Source organism: Epinephelus fuscoguttatus, linkage group LG21, assembly GCF_011397635.1.
Source record: "Epinephelus fuscoguttatus linkage group LG21, E.fuscoguttatus.final_Chr_v1".
Classification (NCBI taxonomy): Eukaryota; Metazoa; Chordata; class Actinopteri; order Perciformes; family Serranidae; genus Epinephelus; species Epinephelus fuscoguttatus.
The window spans coordinates 1579207-1600545 of record NC_064772.1 but is presented as its reverse complement, the minus strand read 5'-3'; the positions used below and the strand labels follow the sequence as shown (position 1 = coordinate 1600545).

Below are 21339 nucleotides of genomic sequence, written 5' to 3'. Positions count from 1 at the left end.
TGTTATATTATTCATGTCTGTTTGAGGCTGAGCTTGTAATGTCTGCTGTTACTTACCTTGCCAGTGCTCTTATTTTTCCGATAGGTGACCATATACTGCAGCTTGTCAGAGAAGATATCCCTTATGTTCAGCTGGCGACCGCCTTTAAATACAGCTGTGAGTGGGTCAGTCACGTACAGGGTAGTCTTCTTTTTGTCTTCACTTACCTCCAGCTTAAAGTCAGGTTTGCCTATTTCACCTGTGAATGAAGTGCAAGAGGATCAGAGGCTGTTTACTGGCAAACAGAGAGTTTATCTGTGCATGTCTCTGAATATCAAGTACTGTTCAGAGACCTCTGAAAATCAATGAAAATCATGACAGTGTAACTTGTGATAACACATTGACTAAGGACCTAAGGGGTAACGGTCCAAAAGTTGAGTGTGGAATGATGGACACTTCTCACCCTTCAACAGTTGCCATCTTTTTGATGTAGCAAACTTCTTAACTTTTGATATAGCAGCTGGGGACAACCAGGAGCTGCCATGTTATACAGATGTAAGTTAAACATGTTTTTTGCACTAAGTTCCAATACTGTTGTCAAACAGAAGCCGTCAGTAATGCTTGTTGGGTCTGTAATGATTTGGTACCGCCAACAATAATGGGAGTGCTAACGTTAGTGTGCTACCCCTGAGGATCTTAGTCAGTGTGTGTCACAAGTTATATTGTCAAGATTAGAAAAATAAAACCTTGGTTGTTTGGTCTAAAGTACCCATTTGCTGCTGTGTAGCAAAAACACAATCTGGCAGCATGAATTAGAAATCCGTGCACATGGATTTAAAAAAACGAGGTAGACCTCATGAGGTACAAAACCATTCACACAGTATGTGGCAATCACAGGGCATGGATTATAAAACCTTGTGCATAGATTTACACATTGAGTTTTTTTATAATTTTATAATTTGAATGTCATTTTAGTTTATTACAACTCAGACCTCATTTTCACAGTTTTGTCCACCATTTCTATTATTATATTGTATTGTATGTTGTACTCATCAACATTAGATCACTACAACAAAGTCAGTGCAGGTCAAAAAACAGGAGTGGTCAGATGACCAGACGGGATGGAAACAAACCAATAGTGTAACCAGATGATCTAAACTACAGCCACAAATCCATTAATCAATTAATATATTGATTAATGGATTTGTCGATTAGGTGATCGGCAGAGTATGATTTGGCAACTTTCTGTGCAACAAGCTCTCGTTTAAAGGCACTATGTGTAACAATTTCAGTTGTTCTTTAAAGGAGCTATATGTAAGAAATCTAAAGCAAATAGTCATAAAATCCTCCTAATATGTCACAGAGACTAAGGAGTAATGTTCATATAACATACTGATCTCACCGACAACAATAGTACAGCCAGAACATTCGCATTTAAAAAAAAAATTTACAGTCCGCAAATCATGTTTATGTTTTGAATTTGTGTTTTGGCCTGTTGCGCCACCCACCGCCGTCTACCGGTCACACAGTCAGTAGAGTCTCAGCATCAGTTACAGTTACGACTGAGCTACAGCAGCACGGCAAGCAGCATTAGCAGTGTCCCGGTACATAGCATTAGCAGTTTCCTCAGCTGTATCCCAGCAGCAGCATTAGCAGTCTCCTCAGCTGTATCCCGGCAGCAGTGTTAGCAGCAGAGAAGCCGGACTTGCTTGAACGGTCCGCTGGAAAACCGAAGATCAAGGATGCGCCGACGCGGCCCTGCCATGGCAGCCGCCCGTGGGCAAACAAATCAGTCTCCAGCGTGCCGCTGTCCAGCAACCTCGAATCTGTAGGGGAGGGGGGGCGGACACGACTCGCGGCAGTATTTTGAATTTGAGTGCAGTAACCGTTTTGGCCACATTCTTACATACAGCGCCTTTAAGACAAACAACTTTTGCAGTCAAAAGTGTGTCCTAGCACATGTGTATTTACCTCCATCAGCGTATCTAAGTATGTCCGTAACCTCCGAAATGATCATTTACATAGACATTGCGACCGGAGTCTCATCATGTACGTGCACCATCTTGAAAATACAGGTATGTAAAGGGACATACTTGAAAAATACGAAATCGCCTTTTGCGTTTTCACTTGTCGGTTTTCGGTTTCCGCCTGCAGGTAGAGTGACGAAAAGCAGCAGCAAACAGGCTAGTCACAAGTGCCGGTGCATTTGAAAACCTCTGCAGGGGTTAAAGCAAGAAAAAATTTTGAAATGTGGAGCACGAAGATTTGTGTGCCTGAAATCTGAAATCTTTCCCGGAGTGGGGGGCTTGGTGTTGAGGTCACAAAATGAATAGAAATGTATGTGTTGCAAAGGAACGTGTTTATTATCAAAACGAACAAAAAGATTATAGCTTTAGTAGTTACTTTTCAGATTAAACTTTTATAGCATAATGAGTTTATAAATAAAGATTAAACTTTAAGTGGTTACCAGACTTTTTGACTTATAGCTCCTACATCTTCTTTTTTGCCTTGGTGCTATTTAGTTTTAGAAGCAAAATCATTTAGGCTGTTTGCAAAATTGTACCGCGCTTGATGTGAATTAAACTGGCAGTTACGTTGAAATTTCGCCTCTGGGCGAGCATGTCATCATTGAAATGGATCATATAATGTTGTGATGGTGACTTTAAAACTTCAGCACAGAGGATTTTTATTGCAACTTTCGTTTCTGTCTGGTTTCTGTTACCTTACCTTCAAAACTACCGCTGGTTTACTGGAGCCTCTCCCACTCCGTCTGTGCTCTGTGTCTCAATGCGACATGATGTGAAAGCATGGACAGGCGTCAGTGTTGACTAGCTATCACTTGTGCCGTGTAACCAATCAGAGGGGGCTGTAGGTGGGGCATTGTCACAAGCCCAGTGCAGTGGGGACTGCTGACAGGGAGGGAGACGGCTGTATCAGAGCCAAATGAGCGAGTTTTAAAATACATTTATTTGATCACTTATCGATGAAAAAACGTCCGATGCCGATTATGGTAAACACTATTTTTTTTTTAATTTTTGTATACTTTATTAATTAATTAAATTAATTTATTAATTAAATTCAATTTTTGACTCTGTCAATCACACACAGGTTTGAACACACACATGCACAAACTGGACCTATACATGCACTAAGTGGAGAGATGTCAGAGTGGGCTGCCCATAACAGGCGCTCCGAGCAGTTGGGGGGTTCGATGCCTTGCTCAGGGGCACCTTGGCAGTGCCCATGAGGTGAACTGACACCTCTCCAGCCACCAGTCCACACTCCATATTTTGGTCCGGACAGGGACTTGAACAGGCGACCCTCTGGTTCCCAACCCAAGTCCCTATGGACTGAGCTACTGCTGCCCCCAAGTTGTTGTGTTTACTCGCACACTGTGCGCCTAAATCATTTTCCTGGTTCGCACATATACAGTATATATTTTTGGGGGCAAATGCGAGTGAAATGCTCACACTTCTGTCCTTGCCGGACAGAAACTTCGCTGAAAATCCGGCGCTGTGTTGGAGAACTTTAATCCCTGCCTCTGGTTTCAGAAGATGGAGGGGGAAGGAGAGATATCTTCCTTTTTGGGAGGAAGATGGGCCGGGAGGGCGGGTGGGCTTCGCGGAGAGGGAGACCCGAGCGGGAGTATGTGCGGGGCCAGGAGGGCAGGCGGCCTCTGCGGAAAGGGAGACCCGAGCAGGAGTATGTGCGGGGCCAGGAGGGCGAGCTCCGCAGAGAGGGAGACCCGAGCGGGCCAGTGGGAGAATGTGTGGGGGGCGTCCGTGTTTGAGACGGGAGCTGGCAGCGGGAAGTCGGACACTCCCAGAGAGGGGAGAGGGAGAAATATAGCTAAATAAGATGAAATAGGAAAAATGTCTCCCTAATTTTATTTTATTAAAAAAAGCTGTCTCACTAGATGAAGTAGTGGTAGTTGACATCCTGCAGCTTCTTGTTTGCTACCGACTACCGTAGTTGCAATTTGAGTTACAGATGTGGTGGCCGCAGAAAGCACTGATGCAGTTTGTTGCAATATACGATCTCAACACTAGATGGGAGAAATTCCTACACAGTGCCCGTTTAACTTTCTCAATTAGCTGTCTGTCCTCATCTGAACATTGTGGTATTAAATATTTTTGCAGTTTGGACTGTTGGTGGAGCATTCAATGTCATCATTTTGGGCTTTAGAAAACTGATTAATTTAATGGGCAACGGTTTTCTTAGGTTATGTGGACCAAACAATTGATCAACAATGGAGAGAATCATTTGCAGTATAAACCCAATGATTACTTGCAGCCAATAGCTAAAGCACTTCATCTAAAACTGAAAGTGGGCACAAGTAAAATGATGCTATTATCACTTAATCACTAGGGAAAGCTGTAAGGCTGTATTTACAGTTAAAGCATAGGGTAAGCAGTAGCACACGATTTATTGTTCAGCATTACATTAACCCTTTGCTATCACTGGATGGGTGTAGCATCCGGGATCAGGCTATCTGATATTTCATCACATTCCCCACAGTGTTTCACTCACTCTGTGATACAGAGGGATAGGCTACACACAAAATGATAAAACAAGAGTTGTTTATATATTAATTCACTATGTTTCTCCATGTCTCATTACTGAACAGGCAACTTCTGCTGTGCAGATGTATTAACATTGTTTTATTCACTGAGAGCTTTTTGATGAGCATGTTTCCAGTGGAGATGTCTCTATTAGATGTGACTAACCCAAAAAAACAAAGAGACCCGCACACCACAAAGGTCCAGTAAGAGGGACTTTAATGCCGTGTAACGTTTAGAGCCCACAGCTCTTCGTCTTTCGTTCCTAAAACTTAGCAATCAATTTGATAAGTTATTAATAATAATTAAGATAGCTAAAACTGTGAGAATAACATGTCAGAAAGTGGAAAAAGCCGGAGAGAGTTAACACTTCCTTCACTGGCTGTGTGTTTGTGTGCGAGTTCTATCAGCTATTTTCCACTGCGGACCTGTCTGAACATGTGTCTGAACTAATTGTATGATACTTTGACTGTGCTGCATAAGTGAAAATTATTTCCAGCACATTAACGAAACAACTCATTGTAGCTGAAGAGCTTACTGTCTTTGTAGGGGCAGAATCGTGGTGAGCTGGTGTGAGGGAACTCGATGAGGTCAGAGGTGGCTCCCAGTGGGGGCTCAGACAGGACATCAGCTGTATAGCAGGCATTCAGGTCAGTTAGAGAGCTGGACAGATCACACACTGTCGCTGAGGACCGGATACAGTGAGCGTTCCTCTGTTTGTCTCCACCAACCCTGCAACAGTGTAAAAATGACATGGATATGACTAATGGATGCAAATAGTCCAAGAAATCTGATGAGCAGTGAAATCACCCCAGACACAAGAAAATGGATTACAGGACAATACAGTATGTCACTGTTAACAAGAACATTTGAAGACAGAGACGTGACTGTCCAAATGCAATAATTAATCCCAGCAGGACACAAAGTATAGATTTGCATATCTTCGGGAGCATCACCACAATTGTTGGCATTTGTAACTTTGTTGGATGTATAAATTTGTGGTGTTTCTGCCTGTTTCATTTTTCTCTTATTCAGGTCTGACTGCTTTAATCTCTCCATTTTAGGTCTCTGCCTAAAATCAGCATTCCAAAACTATCTTTGACTGGATCAGTAATGGGTTCTTTTCATAAAGCCCTGCTGCAATTAATCTTTCCTTCAAAGTCAAGCAAGCACGTCAGAGGGGAGAGTGCACTTCAGTGGTAACACTGACAACCTGAATAAATCAACTGCATGAATAAGCTGGAAATGAAATGTAATTTCTTGAAAGGGCCAACAGGTAAGGGTGTGGATGCAGGTACTTACGCAAAGAACTCCACTGTGTAGGAGTAATCAGCTGATGGTTTGGGCTCCCAGGTCAAAATAGTTTTAAAGTTGGTGGATTTCCAGGTGACATTCTGTGCTCGGGGATAGGAGCCTGAAAATTAAAAAGGTTGCATAAAATGCCAATACTGATCAGGTGTTTAAGGTCCAGTCATTCCATTCACATAAAGTCAATGAAACAATGTATTTTATCTTTACATTGACTTATATATCTAGTCTGTAAGACATTTTGACCCTTCATTTATAAACACTAAACTGCACTTTTCATGGAATAACATCGTAATAAGTGTGATCCCTCACAAAACTATTACACAGGATCACAGTAATGTCTTAGACAGAAAAACACCATGTACTGCAGAACCAGAAATAATTAAACCTAAGCCAGAACTTCATCAGGCTCCCAAGGTCTTAATAAAGTTCTGAGTGAAATGCATTGCTTGTATCAGTGTTAACACAAGATTCTTGGTGATATTGTTTTATGGACTGACTACCACTAGCTAACCATGTAACAATTTGCTTTTAATTTAGCACACTGACTATACACAGTCAAACACTGGGATTTTTACCTAGTCTTGTTGTGACTACAGGTAGGTGTCCCACCCAAAGAACACACAAGAGCAAAGCGTTTTGATAACAGTCTGAGGCTAAGCCTCGTTTTCTCTGTACAGAGGATTTAAAGGCTGCCCAGCCCATATCTGACGATAACAATAGACTTCATGTAGTGAATTATTGCGGGATTGGGTAATCAATTCAGGGCACATTCTGGTGCAAGTTTTGTGATCAATGTCTAAGGTCCTCACATGACAAATTAGATACAGGATTACTGAAAAGTAGGGAAACTGGAAGTCAAAACGAATTTAGTGACCTTGACAGTCCCATATGTAGCAGTTATATACAGTTATATAGATTAAACTTGTGTCGATGAAAACGTGGTGGTAAAAACAGTAATAACCCATACACTGTACAACAATACATCATTATTTATTAAATGATTATATTTTGTATTTTTAATCTAAGTCTTCAAAATAACTAAAGCAGACAAATAAATGTAGCGAAGTAAAAAGTACAATATTTCACTAAGATGTAGAGGAGAAGGCCTGTGTTTAAAGTAGCATAAAATGGAAATACTCAAGTACAAGTATGTCAAAGTTTTCTTAATTTTAATGATTTAATTTTAATGATAGCAGTTGCAAAGTATTCTGTTTCTACTCAATACTTATCACCAACAACTACTAATATATCACAATTCATAATTAATCTCGGGAAAATGTGCTTAAGGGTAAATAAGATGCCAGAGTGCATAAAAACATATCTTGTTCATCAAGACAGGCTACATAGGAGAGGTGAAGCCCCCAATGTCCTCAAATTGTAGAAACGCCCCTGTTGTAAAGGAACCTGTCACCAAAGGCAGAGTGGGACTTGATAACTATACAAAATGACCTCAGTAAACTTAAAAATTGCAATATATCCGCGTTTTTCCTTACTCCGATTGCAACGGTATTCTGCATACAAGAGACACGGGGTAGGCCTATACTATACTGAAAGTGTAGCTACTCATTTCATGTTATTCGCGCTCTCCTCTTCTTATCTCGTCTTTATAATGTAGACTAAACAACATCTCATTTACTCATTCACTCCCATTGACCTTCCTTGGTAAGGCTGCACGGACACTGAATTGATAAGTTGGGCGCGCGGCTTGGACTCACCTGAAGCAGAGCTCGCGGGGAGAAAGAGAACAATAACCAGAGCAGCTGGTAGTCTTATTGTCGACATGTCGGCTGAAATTCCTCCCAGCTAGTGTGGTCCAAACCGACGAATTCTGTCCCCTCTCTCAGTAATAATGTTCCGTATAGAGCCTATGAATCCTTCCGACTTGCTTAAGTCTGACTGCAAAACGCTGGTTACAGCAATCTAGGAGCGCGAGGCTTGGCCAAATAAGGGGCGTCCGGCTGTGGCGTCACCGGGGACAGTTATTATACATGCAGCCGAGTGCGTGCCTGTCCCGCTGAGGTCATTGAGCGGATGCAGTGGGGCTTGGGGTACTCTCCTGGATTACAAGAGTTTCCACCACACTCAAAACTGAACCGCGCGGCAAAGAAGCCATGACGTTTAAACGCAAAGTTACCCATCTATCTTCTGATATGGACCAATAACTTCATCGAAATTAACAAGAAATGAAGATTTGAATTCTACGAGTTGGAATGCTTTCACTTTCTTTCTTTCAGTTTGCCGAATGATTCATTACAATCATTGCTAGAGGAAGTACTCAAATATTCTACTGAAGCAAAATTAGCAGTACTACAGTGTAAAAATGCTCTGTTACAAACTAAAGTCCTGCATTCAAAATGTACTAATAGGCTATGTATTAGCATCAAAATATAGCCTACTCAAGCAACCAAAAGTTACTAATTATGCAGAATGGCCCATTTCAAGTTTAAGCCTACATATTATATTATTGGATTGTAATTACTGGTAATTAATATATTAATCACTTTAATGTTTGCAGCTGGAGCCCATTTTAATGACTTTATATACTATTCTTGTGTTAGAAATGCTCGAGAGTAGTATTCAGTCATACTGCTGCTGGAATAACTGCTACTGCGGCTTTGGCTCAGAGGTAGAGCGGGTCGTCCACCAATCTAAAGATCAGGAGTTCAATCCCGGGCTCCTCCAGGCTGCATGTCGAAGTATCCTTGAGCAAGATACTGAACCCCACATTGCTCTCGATGGCTGTTCCATCGGTGTGTGAGTGTGTTAAAACTGAGTAGCAGGTGGCACGGTACGGTAGCCTTGGCCACCATTGTATGAATGTGTGTGTGAATGGGTGAACGTGACTCGTAGTGTAAAAAGTGCTTTGAGTGGTCACTAGATGACTAGAAAGGCGCTATACAAATGCAGGTCCATTTACCATTTACTGCCCAATATAAAGCACTTTGCTGCTATATATAGTATAATGTATATATGATGAGTGGTTGTCAATACATCACCTCCAGGCTTTTATTCATTTTCTCTCTGGAATCCCTTTGATGCCAAAAGCAGTAATTGACGTCAGTGTCTGAACACCTTTCACAGTAAAGTTACTCATATTACCAGGCATTCTGCAAACTGCAGGCTTTTATTACCTCCACACAATAGACCTTAGATAAAGGTTTCTTTACGCTGTTTTGGTGGGGCACAGGTTTATGAGCCAAGTTTAAACAGTTCACCGGAGCCTCAGTTGTTCACTCTATTATTTCTCAGATACTGTGTACCAACACATTATCTGTCTTTTTCTCAACATTAACAGCTTGGCATAGTGCAACAAACTTCTGGACACATTTCTCTCATTCTTCAGTCAGTCACTTGAATAGTAGTGGTGGTGTAGTCATAGTTTAAAGAATGGATGACAAGCGTCCTAGTGGTATGCTGACCACAGACCATATATACTCTCTGACTCCCGAGAAACCTGGGTGGATCTGACTACTGTGGCAGCATCATCATGGATCTGACAGACACTGCAGCTCAGTGCATGAGTCAGGACATCCACTCAGACAGTCCCAGTGGGTGAAGTGGAGGTCTATTTATAGACTCAAAGGCATGTGTAATCTTTGGACACACAGAAATGAAGTTCCAATTTGGCTAAAAAGTATAACCTTTGGCTTAGTCTGTTTTTATTTTTGCCAAAGTTATTGTTGTATGGTAGTGCAGTGCAGAGTTTAGAAATCAGTCAGCACTCATAACTGCATTATCATGCTTTATAGCGTCAGTAATGTAACAATAAAAGTCTCTGAAAGTTGATTTTCACAAGGAAATTAAATGACACATAAACTAAAACTACCATAACATACTCAGAAAGTGGTAAGGAATCATTTACAGTAAACACTACATGATTTGTAGTAACTGAGGTGAAACAAGCAAAACCACTTGTAGTATAATGTGACAGAGCCCTTTAATGTGGCTTTTGTTTGTCTTAATTTGGAGCTGCCTGGGAGTATCTGTCTGGCATGGTGCCAGACCTTGTCCTTCGCCCCATTATCCCTCCACCTCCCTCCTTGGCAGTGAGGGGCCCATCTGTAGCATGGTCTACTATGGCTTTTAATCCCAAGGAACCCTCTGATGGGAATAACTCAATGCAGACACAATTCTTTTCAGTAGATAAAAGCACAGTGAGAGCCCCCAGCACACTAACACACACACAATGCACAGTGAGAGCCCCCAGCACACTAACACACACACATAAAAACACACACACAGGCACACAGAGCAGAGTAAGGGAAAGTGGGGTAAGATGAGCCAATTTTTACTTGCCCTCTTGGCAAGGAAAAAAACAGAAGTACAAAGAAAACATTTACCCTTATTTGAAGAGGTCTCCTATCAACTGAAATTATAAGACTACATATATGACAAAGGGCCCTGAAAATATGAAGCATGAAAAAAAATGTGTTCCTGTGGCTCAACTTGCCCCAGGTTAGGGGGACATCAATCCAAGGCAGTGGATGAATTGAGCCATCTGACTTTGTATGTAATTGTAAAAATAGATAAATGTAAATTTTAAAACATTTTCTTAACCTAAACAACATAAAACCAACCAAATAATTTAACATTCTGCATCTTTTAACAGTAGCCTTTGTAACCATTGAAAAAAGGTCTGTGAAATGAAGGGAGTCATGCAATTGCATGTAGTTGAAAAAATGTGGCATCTAATCTCGTATAATAAAATATAATAATATGTTAATAATATAATAATATGATATATAAATACGTGTTTGGCAGAAAAAAACAAGTAGAGTCGGTGGTGTGCCATAAAGTTTTTGAATTAATCTCGACCTGAAAAAAATATAACACATTCTACTGTATCTAACTACGTGAGATAGGCTTTGCAGACCTACTAACCCCTTTCATTTCATGCACAGCCTCCCTGATAAAACCCTCTTTTTCCAGGTGTTGTGAGCAGGAATGCTGTTTCTTTACATTTCTAATGTCAGTTGATAGAAATGGAAACAAGCCAGTCTTTTAGATGTTGTCTGCCAGCTGCTTCTCTACAGCACCTCCTCTGTGTAGACCCTCTTCCACTGATTTTATGTGTAAATATGTACTAATAATCCCATGTGCTTCTCTCCATCACAGCCAGATAGAATTGATAGGTGCCTCCTGAATTTATGGTCAAATGACAACAAATGGGAACAGTTGCTCAGAAACAAGGGGTGGGGCAATTTACCCTCAGGCTTACCTTACCCTGCACTCCCCTAGTTGACTTTTCAACAAATATAAAAACACCCTCTAAAATCCTACACAGCTCTCTTGGCTCATTTTTGTATTTTCGGAATTTGATATGCTTTTTGTATTAGAGGAATGACTCACAAAACATTTATATTGGCTGGCTCTTTCAAACTTAGAAATGAATGATAGTAAACTGATCTGAGAAGTGATCTAAAAGCAGTGGATGCTTAGTGTATGGATGGATGCAATGAAAATTAAAAGAGTATAGCAAAAACTCACATTATACTCCACTAACTTTGGTTTGCTTTTCCTATTTTCCCTAATAAATTCTACTGAAAAGCTAATGGAGTGAGGTCCAAGTGCAGTGCTGGTGTAGTCATGTTTGATGGATGACGACATTAAACAAAATGACTGGAAAAAAGCTTTTATTTACCTCTCACAATAAATTCCCAGTCTCATCATATCTTGAGCTGTTATAATGTCATTCCAACAGAGTGATCTACAACTACAATGTTAGGCTGCATTCACTGTTGTCCCTGGCATTATGTAGAGATATACAATGGCATGAGCTCACTGGGCCTCTCTGTCTATTATATCAGACAACGCTACAGTCAGGGTTAATCAGCTCTGCCTGCTGGATTTCTGCCTTAATTACTTTTACAGGGCCATTCCTGGAAAAAAGGAGAGGAGCAACTGTTTGTTGAATAGTCCCACATTAGTGTTCAATGACAGGCGTGAAGTGGGTTCTAGTAAAGACAAAAAAAAAAGACTTGTGGTTAGTCATGGATAGATCCAAAATCCATCTCAGCTTTATTTTCTTTTAAGTCTATGAACAGCACATGGTCATCAGCACTACACAACACTGTGCAATGGTTCAGTTTTTCATTGCAGAGAAAAATGTGGAAATCAGAAAACAGCAGCCAAACTCTCCTTTATGTCTCCTCTCTCTCTGTACCTAATCACCTGGATTCCTTATCTCGAGTTAAAGGGCTGGTTCATCTAACCATGCAAATATTTTTGGTTTTATTTTTCAAGCTTCTCAGACATCTGTCTCTGAGATTTATCAATGTATGTGATCCTCATAGTTTTAGTATTCAAATTCATTCTCAGTCTAGAATAAAATTCTTTGTATGAAACAGAGTCCAAGCAGATGAATCAGTGGGGTTGATATGACTCTAGTGAAGAAAATCATTGATGGAACTGTAAAATCACTGACCTACATCTGCAATTTATCTAAAGTTGTTCCAATATTTAAAGCTGAGGATAAACATCACTTCACCAGTTACAGGCCTGTGTCCTTACTCCCCCAGTTCCCTAAAATATTGGAGACACTTTTTGTTGCAAGGTTGACTGATTTTATTGAAAAGCACAAACTGTTGGCGGACAGTCAATATGGCTTCAGAGAAAAATGGTGGAGCTAATAGAAGAAATAACAATGTATGGATAACAAAAAATATGCAATAGGGGTATTTATTGATTTAAAAAAGGCATTTGATACCATTGATCATGACTTATTAATCAATAAACTGGAAAGATATGGCATCAGAGGGGTTGTGTTGAACTGGCTGAATATATACGGAACTGTCAACAGTTCGTGCAAACTTTACTTGTGGAGTCCCACGGGGATCACTTTTAGGGCCAAAATTGTTTGTTTTGTACATTAACGACATATGTGAAGCATAAGAAATATTGAAATACGTGTTACTTGTGGATGATACGAATATTTTCTTTTCTAGGGACAATTAAGCAGCTTCTGGAGGTGGTCACATCATACTGAATAAATTAAAGATGCGGTTTGACTCAAACAAATAATCATTAAATCTGAGCAAAACCAAACTAATGCTATTTGGAAATCGAATTAATAAGTATTTATTAAGATAGACAATGTTATTATTGAAAGAGTATATGAAAAACAAGTTTCTTCGTGTGATAATAGACCACATAATCTGCTGGAAAACACGTAGCATATGTAAGAACAAAATTGACAAGAGTTTTGCAGTTCTGGGCAAAGCCAGACACATGCTGGATTACAAAGCATTGTATACTCTGTACTGTTCTCTAAAATTACCGTATTTAAATTATGGTGTTGAAGTATGGGGAAACACCTACAAAACCACCCTACAACCATTACTGCAAAAAAAGAGCCATAAGAATTTTACACGATGTTGGATATTGTGAACACACTAATAACCTGTTTTTGAAGCCACATGAATTGAAATTTATGGATCTGATGGATTTGAGGAAATCAAACAAAGCAAAGATATCAGACAGTTTAGAAAGAGGTACAAAGACAGTATCTCACAAGATACAGAAATGATTAGAGACAGTGTAAAGCACACTCAGGGTGATACTGTTGTCGGTATTTTCCAGTCGCATTTTCGAATGTGTTTTATATATGGGGTAATATTAGTTAACAGGTATTACATGCAGTGCTGTAAATGTGTGGTTGATTGATGTTGAGGAGATTTTATCTATGTAATAGTTTGATTAGTTGTGGATTAGTATAGTTTGGAATTCAGGGTAGGGCAAGACAAGCATGTTGCTTCTTCCTACTCCTTACATGAAATGTAAATTTCTGTTTGTCATTGTAAGTCTGTTCAAGATTTATTGTTTGTCTCTGTTTTGAGGTCTCTTGAGGTCGGGGACAGGAGGCTGGTGCATTTACCAGGAATTAGACAAGACAGGTAAGTCAGAAACAGGTAACTCTGCAATCGGAAATCAGTCCACAAAAAAGTGCTAGATAGTCTTGCTCAGTCTAGTTCAAGAGAAAAAGTTCAAGAGAAACTCCACCTGATGTTGTGGACGTCCATCCATTGGCTGGAATGCTGACTCCAAAAAGGTGTTTTTCTTTGCTCCCAAACACAGACAGGAAGGTAGCAAGTGTTTGCACCTCCTGTCACATGCCGGGACGCCCTGAACATAGCATGAGCCAAATCATGGGCTATAACTGCCTGTAGTGTGTAGTATTAGTTTTATAGTTTTATGTAAACACCATTCATTTTAAACTATGTACAAATTAGAAAATCTAAAACTTGAATTATATTCTTTTAACCTTTATTTTGACAAGAAGTTACACTGAGACCAAGGTACTATTGTCTGAATGGGGTCTGTAGTCATAATGACTGTGGGTTCTTTCAAATTTTTTATACTGGAGTCAAAATGACCAAGTTGGTTTTACCATATAAATATAACATGAATCATGTTTACCTATATTACTGAAAACTGAATGATACTAGAATTAAAGAATAGTACATAAGCTTTTAAGTAGGCCTACTAATTTGGACTGTACTTGGGGTAAAAGCTGCACTTTGTATTTAACAATGTATGCAAATTACCGTAAGTTTTCTAAAATAATAAGTATTTGTTTATTTATTTATTTTGTCAGTTGACATTAATTATATTACATTACTAATAATGTTAAGAGAAGAAATAAGTTAGCATGTTGCTATGATGGTTGTTTCTTATAATAGTTTATTCTTGGCACCCTTAGGGACCCCAGCTGGCCTATTAAATATGTTGGTAGGGTGAGGGTTACACTGTGACAGCAGATTTACCTTTAGCTTGTGGTCCTTACACTAATTCATATCTCCCTGGCATTCATGGACAGGGAAGTTAGGAGCTCATTCTCCATGATCTTTTTGAAGTCTTATTTCCAAACCACTTGTGTATTCAACAGCAACTAACATCTCATTGTAAGTCTGGAAATGAATCTGTTTGGAGCTCAGATATTTAATTTCCAGACTTGGATCATAACTGGTCCTAACTTCTGATTCTTTGCCAGTTATGACCTTGTGCCCTTCAGCTTAAACATTTTAAATCATTGCATACAGCTTTCCCCTAGCAGACTGTAGGCCCTTTTACACTGCCAAATTTTCCGTGAATGTTGGGCCGTTTTGCCAGCCAGCAGCGAATGTTTATACACACAGAAGCGGAAAGGTGAATTGATCCGAGGCACCCAATTTTCCGCCTTGTAGGGTAGTGATATCAGCGGAACCCTTTGAGCTCTAGTTTCGCAGACCGGACGCGGCGGGGGCGCAGCGCACCTGCGCTTCACCGACTGGGTGTGGCCAGGTGGATTTTGTAAGTTTGGCACACCGTGCGCCCTGGCGCAGCTACTCCTCTTTCCCACCTCCGTCCCTCCTGCCAGCGCAAGTCGGAAAGAGGGATGAGAGAAGGCGTGGAGTGGGTTTTACACACATCACACCAATCAAATGAGCCCCTCTCCTCACCCTTAAATGCGCCGCACAAAGGCGTAATGAGAGTTTACTCAATTCGCCATTGCAGAGGAGAGCAGCAGCATCAGACAGCCAAACTCCTCCCAGGAGGAAACTTATGTTTTGGTCCGGGAGGTCTGCTCGCAGTGTCCGAATATACGGAACTGCGAGCAGACCTCCACGGGCTGATGACGCAAAGGTAGCCTGGGAGGAGGTCACCACAATTATAAATCAATGTTGTGTTTCTCTTGTGCGCGCGCGCTCTCTCTCTTTCACTCTTGCAGTCTCACTCTGTTTTTTTTTCTTTTGACTTTTCTAAGATGACCGATGCTGAATATATACTCCCTATCTGATGCTGTGGCTGTTTGTGGTTGACTGAGAGGGATGTGAACTCATTAGTTTGCAGCTGTGTTAATCAAATCAGGTTGGGTTTCCATTACGCGTGCCAAACGGTGCCAATCCCCTTTGATCTGACATCAGATGTGACGGGACAGTCGGTAGAGAGATACATTTATGTGCTGATTGCAGATAGTTGCATTGAATAGTGGTTTTTGTGGGAATTTATTGCATCGTTAATGTGCCTGATATTCTGGAAACCTGCCTGTGAGGTTTTGGTGATGTGTGTGCACTGTCCGCCGGTCAGCCAAACTTCAGCTTACACCGGCTGCGCTCCGCCTGCGCTGACAGTAAACCTGGTTTCAGATGGCGAGCTTTTAGCGCACCTTCGGCGAAGCCTTTTGGCACGAAACTGTCACTGCGCCAAGCTGGATCTGTCGACACCTCCCCCTGCTGCGCCGCCACACCCATCTCAGCGCACCTCGGTCTGCCAAGCTACCAAACTGAGCGCGTCTCGGGTTGCGCTGCTCGAAACTAGCTCTGCGCGGGGTTCGCCACCCTGTGCCACCCTGCGCTGCGCCAGGAAACTAGAGCCCTTTAAGTTTAAACAGACTGAGGCAGCCTTCCACAACGGGAGGGGCTGATGAAGACCTGTGGGAGGAGCTGCTGATGACGCCGCACGTGCAAGCCACTGGCGGTGGATAAACAGGAAACAGCTGATAGCAGGAATTAGCGAGCAGCTAGTAGCAAGAGGGAAATGCAAACCTGACAGACACTGTAAAGATGAGCAACTGGGGAGACAAGGAATAGCACGCCCTCCTTGCACTCACAAACAAAGAGGCCATAGAGACAGAGCACAACGCGTAATAATCTGAAAGCCACGCCCCCAAAGGGGAAACGAGGCCTGCTTTCCCCTCCGCTTCTTCGTGCGCTTGTTGTCATTCTGCCTCCGCAGCTGCACCTTCAAGTCTCCACGACTGAATTTCTAGCTAGCTAGCTAAAATTATTAGCTATAGCTAGCTAATGATTAGCTAATAATTAGATGGCAAAGGATTATTTTAGCACGCTATGCCTACCAGAGATGCAAAGGTATATTGACAAGCTTAACATCGCCAGTCAGTGTCCCTTCTCCTTACCTTGCTCGTCTTGGAAAAAACTTGATGTGGAGATTCTTTTTTTAAGAGGATGAGCATTTCAGCATGCTCAGCCATCAGCCTGCTCCTACTACCAGCACACGTTGTTGTTTTGAGACATGCCTCTACATGCTGGTAGAGTGATAGAAGTGCTAGAGCAGACTGCTGGAATGGACTGCTTGAATCGCGGAGCGCTGGGCACAATTTTAAGTTGCATTCATACTGTCAATGCTTTAGCTTAACATACATAAATACAGTGAACTGTTACTCTAAAAAATACAATTTGAGGGTTTGACAAAGTTTCACTGCATACATAGGCATATCCAGTGTCAGGATCCCACAATTTCTTCCCTGTTGAAGCCTCAGGTTTTATTGCCTGTATCCAATTTTGTCGTCTACAAGGTTCCATTTTTCTGCTCGGCAGCTGATAAAAGCTAAGCTCTGGGTTTTTATTGGCCGTGCAGCCCACCACACAGCAACTTTTCGGCATTTGGACTTAGGGAAAACTCAAGAGGCTGGAAACGGAGGGGTAAAGTGTGAGGGGAAAGCAGGCCTCCTTTCCCCTTTGGGGCGTGGCTTTCAGATTATGACGCGTTGCGCTTTGTCTCTATTAACCATCAGATGATGCGGACAGTAAAGAATGGGCCAATTTACGAGAGAATCGCCATCTGACTACTGCCACCTGACTTCCCGGCTTCCCTCCTACGTCACTGTTTACGTCACATGCTGAGCTGCACGTTTTGTTACTTGCTCACGACCCCCATTGCCCCGAAAAAGGTGCATTCTGTATAAACAAAAGTGGGCGGCAACTTTCCGCCCTCCCCGATTTTGTTTTTATACTGCCAATGCTGAAAAAAGACTGATTGGGCTTTCCTGCAAATTTACACAATTCCTATCTAAAAATGGCTTGTGTTTCATGAAACCAGATCATTATCAGATAGTCCCTTTTGTTCATGGGATTTAAATGACTCAGGTGGTCTGGTCTGCACATCAGTGAAAAGAAGTATCATTTTTTCTTCAGTGAAAGTATCCATGTAGAGTCTGTTTTTATGTTAAAAAAATGAGGAAAGGACCTCTTGAGAATGCCTTTGCATGCATCCTTGATTTGTTGATATGTACAGTATAGTAAGCAAAATGTAATAAAACAGCTGGTCAAAGTAAAAACAACTAGAAGATGGAATAAATTCAGCATGTTACTGTAAAAGGAATGTTGCCCATTTAACGGATACACACTTTTTCTTGAGAGACATCAACAGACATTAAGGTTATACTTGCCTAAAGCAAATTTACCAGGAAACAAGTCATTAAACATTGATAAAATGTCAAGACCCATAACTGATACCACACTGAGTTACTGTAAGTCTTGCATGCACAGCTCTGAGGGTCCGTTGTTTTCTTTAGAATTCAAAGTGGGAGTCAGATTTTTTCTAAAGCTGTACCATCTTCACTTCTTTTGTTTGTTTAAAGGTCTGAGGAAAGGGAAATTCCTTCTTGATTCTTGGTGGGTGGGGGTGGGGGATGGGATGGATGGGGAATGGGGGGTGTTTTAAAGACAAAGGACTGTGGGACTGGGCGTCATCCAGCACTTCCTGTTTTGCTAGCTTGTTAGATATGGTATATTTACTGAGAGCCTGAGCCTGCATCATCTACCAGAGTGTGGATATCAGCGTACTGCATGCAGATGAATCTGGAAGTCACTGGTTTTGACTTTAAAGTTAAGCAACATGCTGGATGAGTTGGATACATGTAGCAAGTACCAACATGCAGAGGCTGTATAAATCAGAGATGTCATTAAGGTTTGGTAGGTATTGGGAAACAGTTGCATGAAGAAAATGATGTTTAATTAATTATGCCTCCTCCCTTTGTGACTATCAGTGAAGGAAATTGCTTATTTCATCATTCATTTAATCAACATTATGCTTCTTGGATTAGCCTGTTCATTTAACAGTTCCAGTAATTTAATTCAGGTTTCTACTGCAACTCAACAAACAGGGTAATTAGACTAAGCATGAATTGAAGTATGAAATGAATGGCTTGAGTTTTTAAGACATCACAATACTAATGTATTTCCAAGTCTGGAAGCTGTTATGTCCCATTTAGCAGGACAGAAACACAACATCAACATAAAAAAAACTTCCCTACGTCCCAAGCAGCTACATAGATGAATAACTGAGTAGGAAAATATTAGGTTTATAATGAGATTTGGATGAACATGCTGGGAGCCCAGTCACTTCAAGGTGGGCAAAAGCAAAACAAACCACAAATATAGCCCGGGGGCCAGGGCTTGACAAAGAAGAGCAAAGTCACCTCAGCTGGTTTAATTTAATTTAGTGCAAGAAGTCTCCTCTGAGATTAATCAGGATTGCTCCAGAACAGCTTGTTTCCTAGTATGGCCAGCAGACCATGTGTATTTTTTCACTGATGCTGCTCATTTAGGATTATGTAACTCAGTCCCACAAGGCTGGAAACAACGTTTGGTGCTGATAGAGCCAACATTCAAAAAAGTCTATTCATGTTACTGTTTTTCACATTCGGGGCCCCTGCTGGATCTTACGTGCAATTGTTTATTTAAAAGAGTGAGTGCAGCACTGTGCACTGAATCAGCGGCAAACCCAGCTCAAACCATGTTGTGTCTGAGACGACCTTAACTGGGAGAGTTATTGCAATATGTGCAATTATGACTGATGATAATCATATTTGCCCCTTCCAGCACTGGTGCCCATCGCACAGCACATGATGTGCGTGTCGGTGTGTGGCGCTGCAGGCATTATGCAAATAAGCAAATTGACCTTAATTCAAGAAGCTTTTTTGTAGAGCACACTGACTTTTAGATATGTTTTGAAATTTAAGTCAGCCTGTCAGTTTTTACTTTTTCAGCTGTCAGTTATCAATCAGTTCAATCAATTTTATTTATAAAGCCCAATATCACAAATCACAATTTGCCTCACAGGGCTTTACAGCATACGACATCCCTCTGTCCTTTGGACCCTCACAGCGGATAAGGAAAAACTTCCCCCCAAAAAAAACCCTTTAACGGGGGAAAAAAACAGTAGAAACCTCAGGAAGAGCAACTGAGGAGGGATCCCTCTTCCAGGATGGACAGACGTGCAATAGATGTCATACAGAACAGATCAGCATAATAAATTAACAGTAATCCATATGACACAATGAGACAGAAAAAGAGAGAGAGAGAAACAGTGAGAGAGAGAGATGCAGGACAGACGGTAATGACAGTAGCTTACAACAACATTAATGAAAGTAATAATATTATAGTTATAGTTCTGGCTACTGTGGTACAATATGTTGAAAGTATGTATTAATATCTGGCAGTATACATGTGTGACAATAATCATATGTGTATAATAAAAGTAGAAGTATGACTAATGATGACAGCTGCAGCAGGATGCATCTGGCAGGACCACGGCAGCAGCACAACCACACACATCATGCTGTCCAGGCACCGCTGCGATATGAGTTAACCTGAGAGACAGTGGAGCACAAAGGCTCCGGAGAAGAAGCTGAGTTAGTGAAATACAGTACAGCCGAGTTAGCAAGATGCAGTAACAGGACATGAGAGAGAGAGAGAGAGAGAGAGAGAGAGAGAAGGAGAGAAGGGGCCCGGTGTATTATAGGGGGGTCCTCCGGCAGACTAGGCCTAAGTCAGCCTAACTAGGGGCTGGTACAAGACAAGACTGAGCCAGCCCTAACTATAAGCTTTATCAAAGAGGAAAGTCTTAAGTCTAGTCTTAAATGTGGAGATGGTGTCTGCCTCCCGGACTGTAACAGGAAGATGATTCCACAGGAGAGGAGCCTGATAGCTAAAGGCTCTGGCTCCTGATCTACTTTTGGAGACTTTAGGGATCACGAGTAACCCTGCGTTCTCAAAGCGCAGTGTTCTGGTGGGATAATATGGCACTATGAGCTCTCTAAGATATGACGGAGCTTGACCATTTAGAGCTTTATAAGTTAACAGTAGGATTTTAAATTCAGTTCTGGATTTTACAGGGAGCCAGTGCAGAGAAGCTAAAACAGGAAAAATATGATCTTGTTTCTTAGTTCCTGTTAGTACACGTGCTGCTGCATTCTGAATTAGCTGGAGAGTTTTTAAGGACTTACTAGAGCTACCTGATAATAGAGAGTTACAGTAATCCAGCCTAGAGGTAACAAAAGCATGGACCAATTTTTCTGCATCTTTTCGGGTCAGGATAGGCCTAATTTTCGCAATATTATGCAGATGAAAAAATGCAACGTTATCATGCCAGTATCAGGCTGATTGGGATCAAAGTTGATGTAGAGCATCAGGATATCATTTGCAGTAGTGGTGACATGATTCATGTCTCTAATTCCTTTCAGCTCACAGCAAATTGAGCAAAGGCAAATTATAGCATATAATGCTAAATAGGCCACACCCACATGCTTCAATTAATATGACACGTCAGATCTTGGTTAATACTTGCATCCAGAGCATGTGTTCCATAATTAGCAAATTCTATCCACCTGATTTAAGGTGCACATTAGGGGTATTTGTGTAGTCCCCAACACATGCTGAAGATATCTACCGAGTTTGTGATGACTGGACAAAGCCAATTTACTGCTAAG

At 41.2% G+C, this 21339-nt stretch overlaps 1 protein-coding gene across 1 annotated transcript in view; it reads right to left on the bottom strand.

Annotated features, from left to right (window-relative positions):
- Positions 1–7770, bottom strand: part of f3a (coagulation factor IIIa) — a 38066-nt gene extending 30296 nt beyond the window's left edge. Inside the window, exons 1-4 of the mRNA XM_049565832.1 lie at positions 7565–7770; positions 5841–5952; positions 5077–5270; positions 57–238 (exon numbers count right to left, since the gene is read on the bottom strand). Coding sequence (XP_049421789.1) covers positions 57–238; positions 5077–5270; positions 5841–5952; positions 7565–7631 — 555 coding nt within the window. The 5' untranslated portion in view covers positions 7632–7770. The remainder of the gene's footprint in view (positions 1–56; positions 239–5076; positions 5271–5840; positions 5953–7564) is intronic.
- Between the last annotated feature and the right edge of the window lie 13569 nt (positions 7771–21339).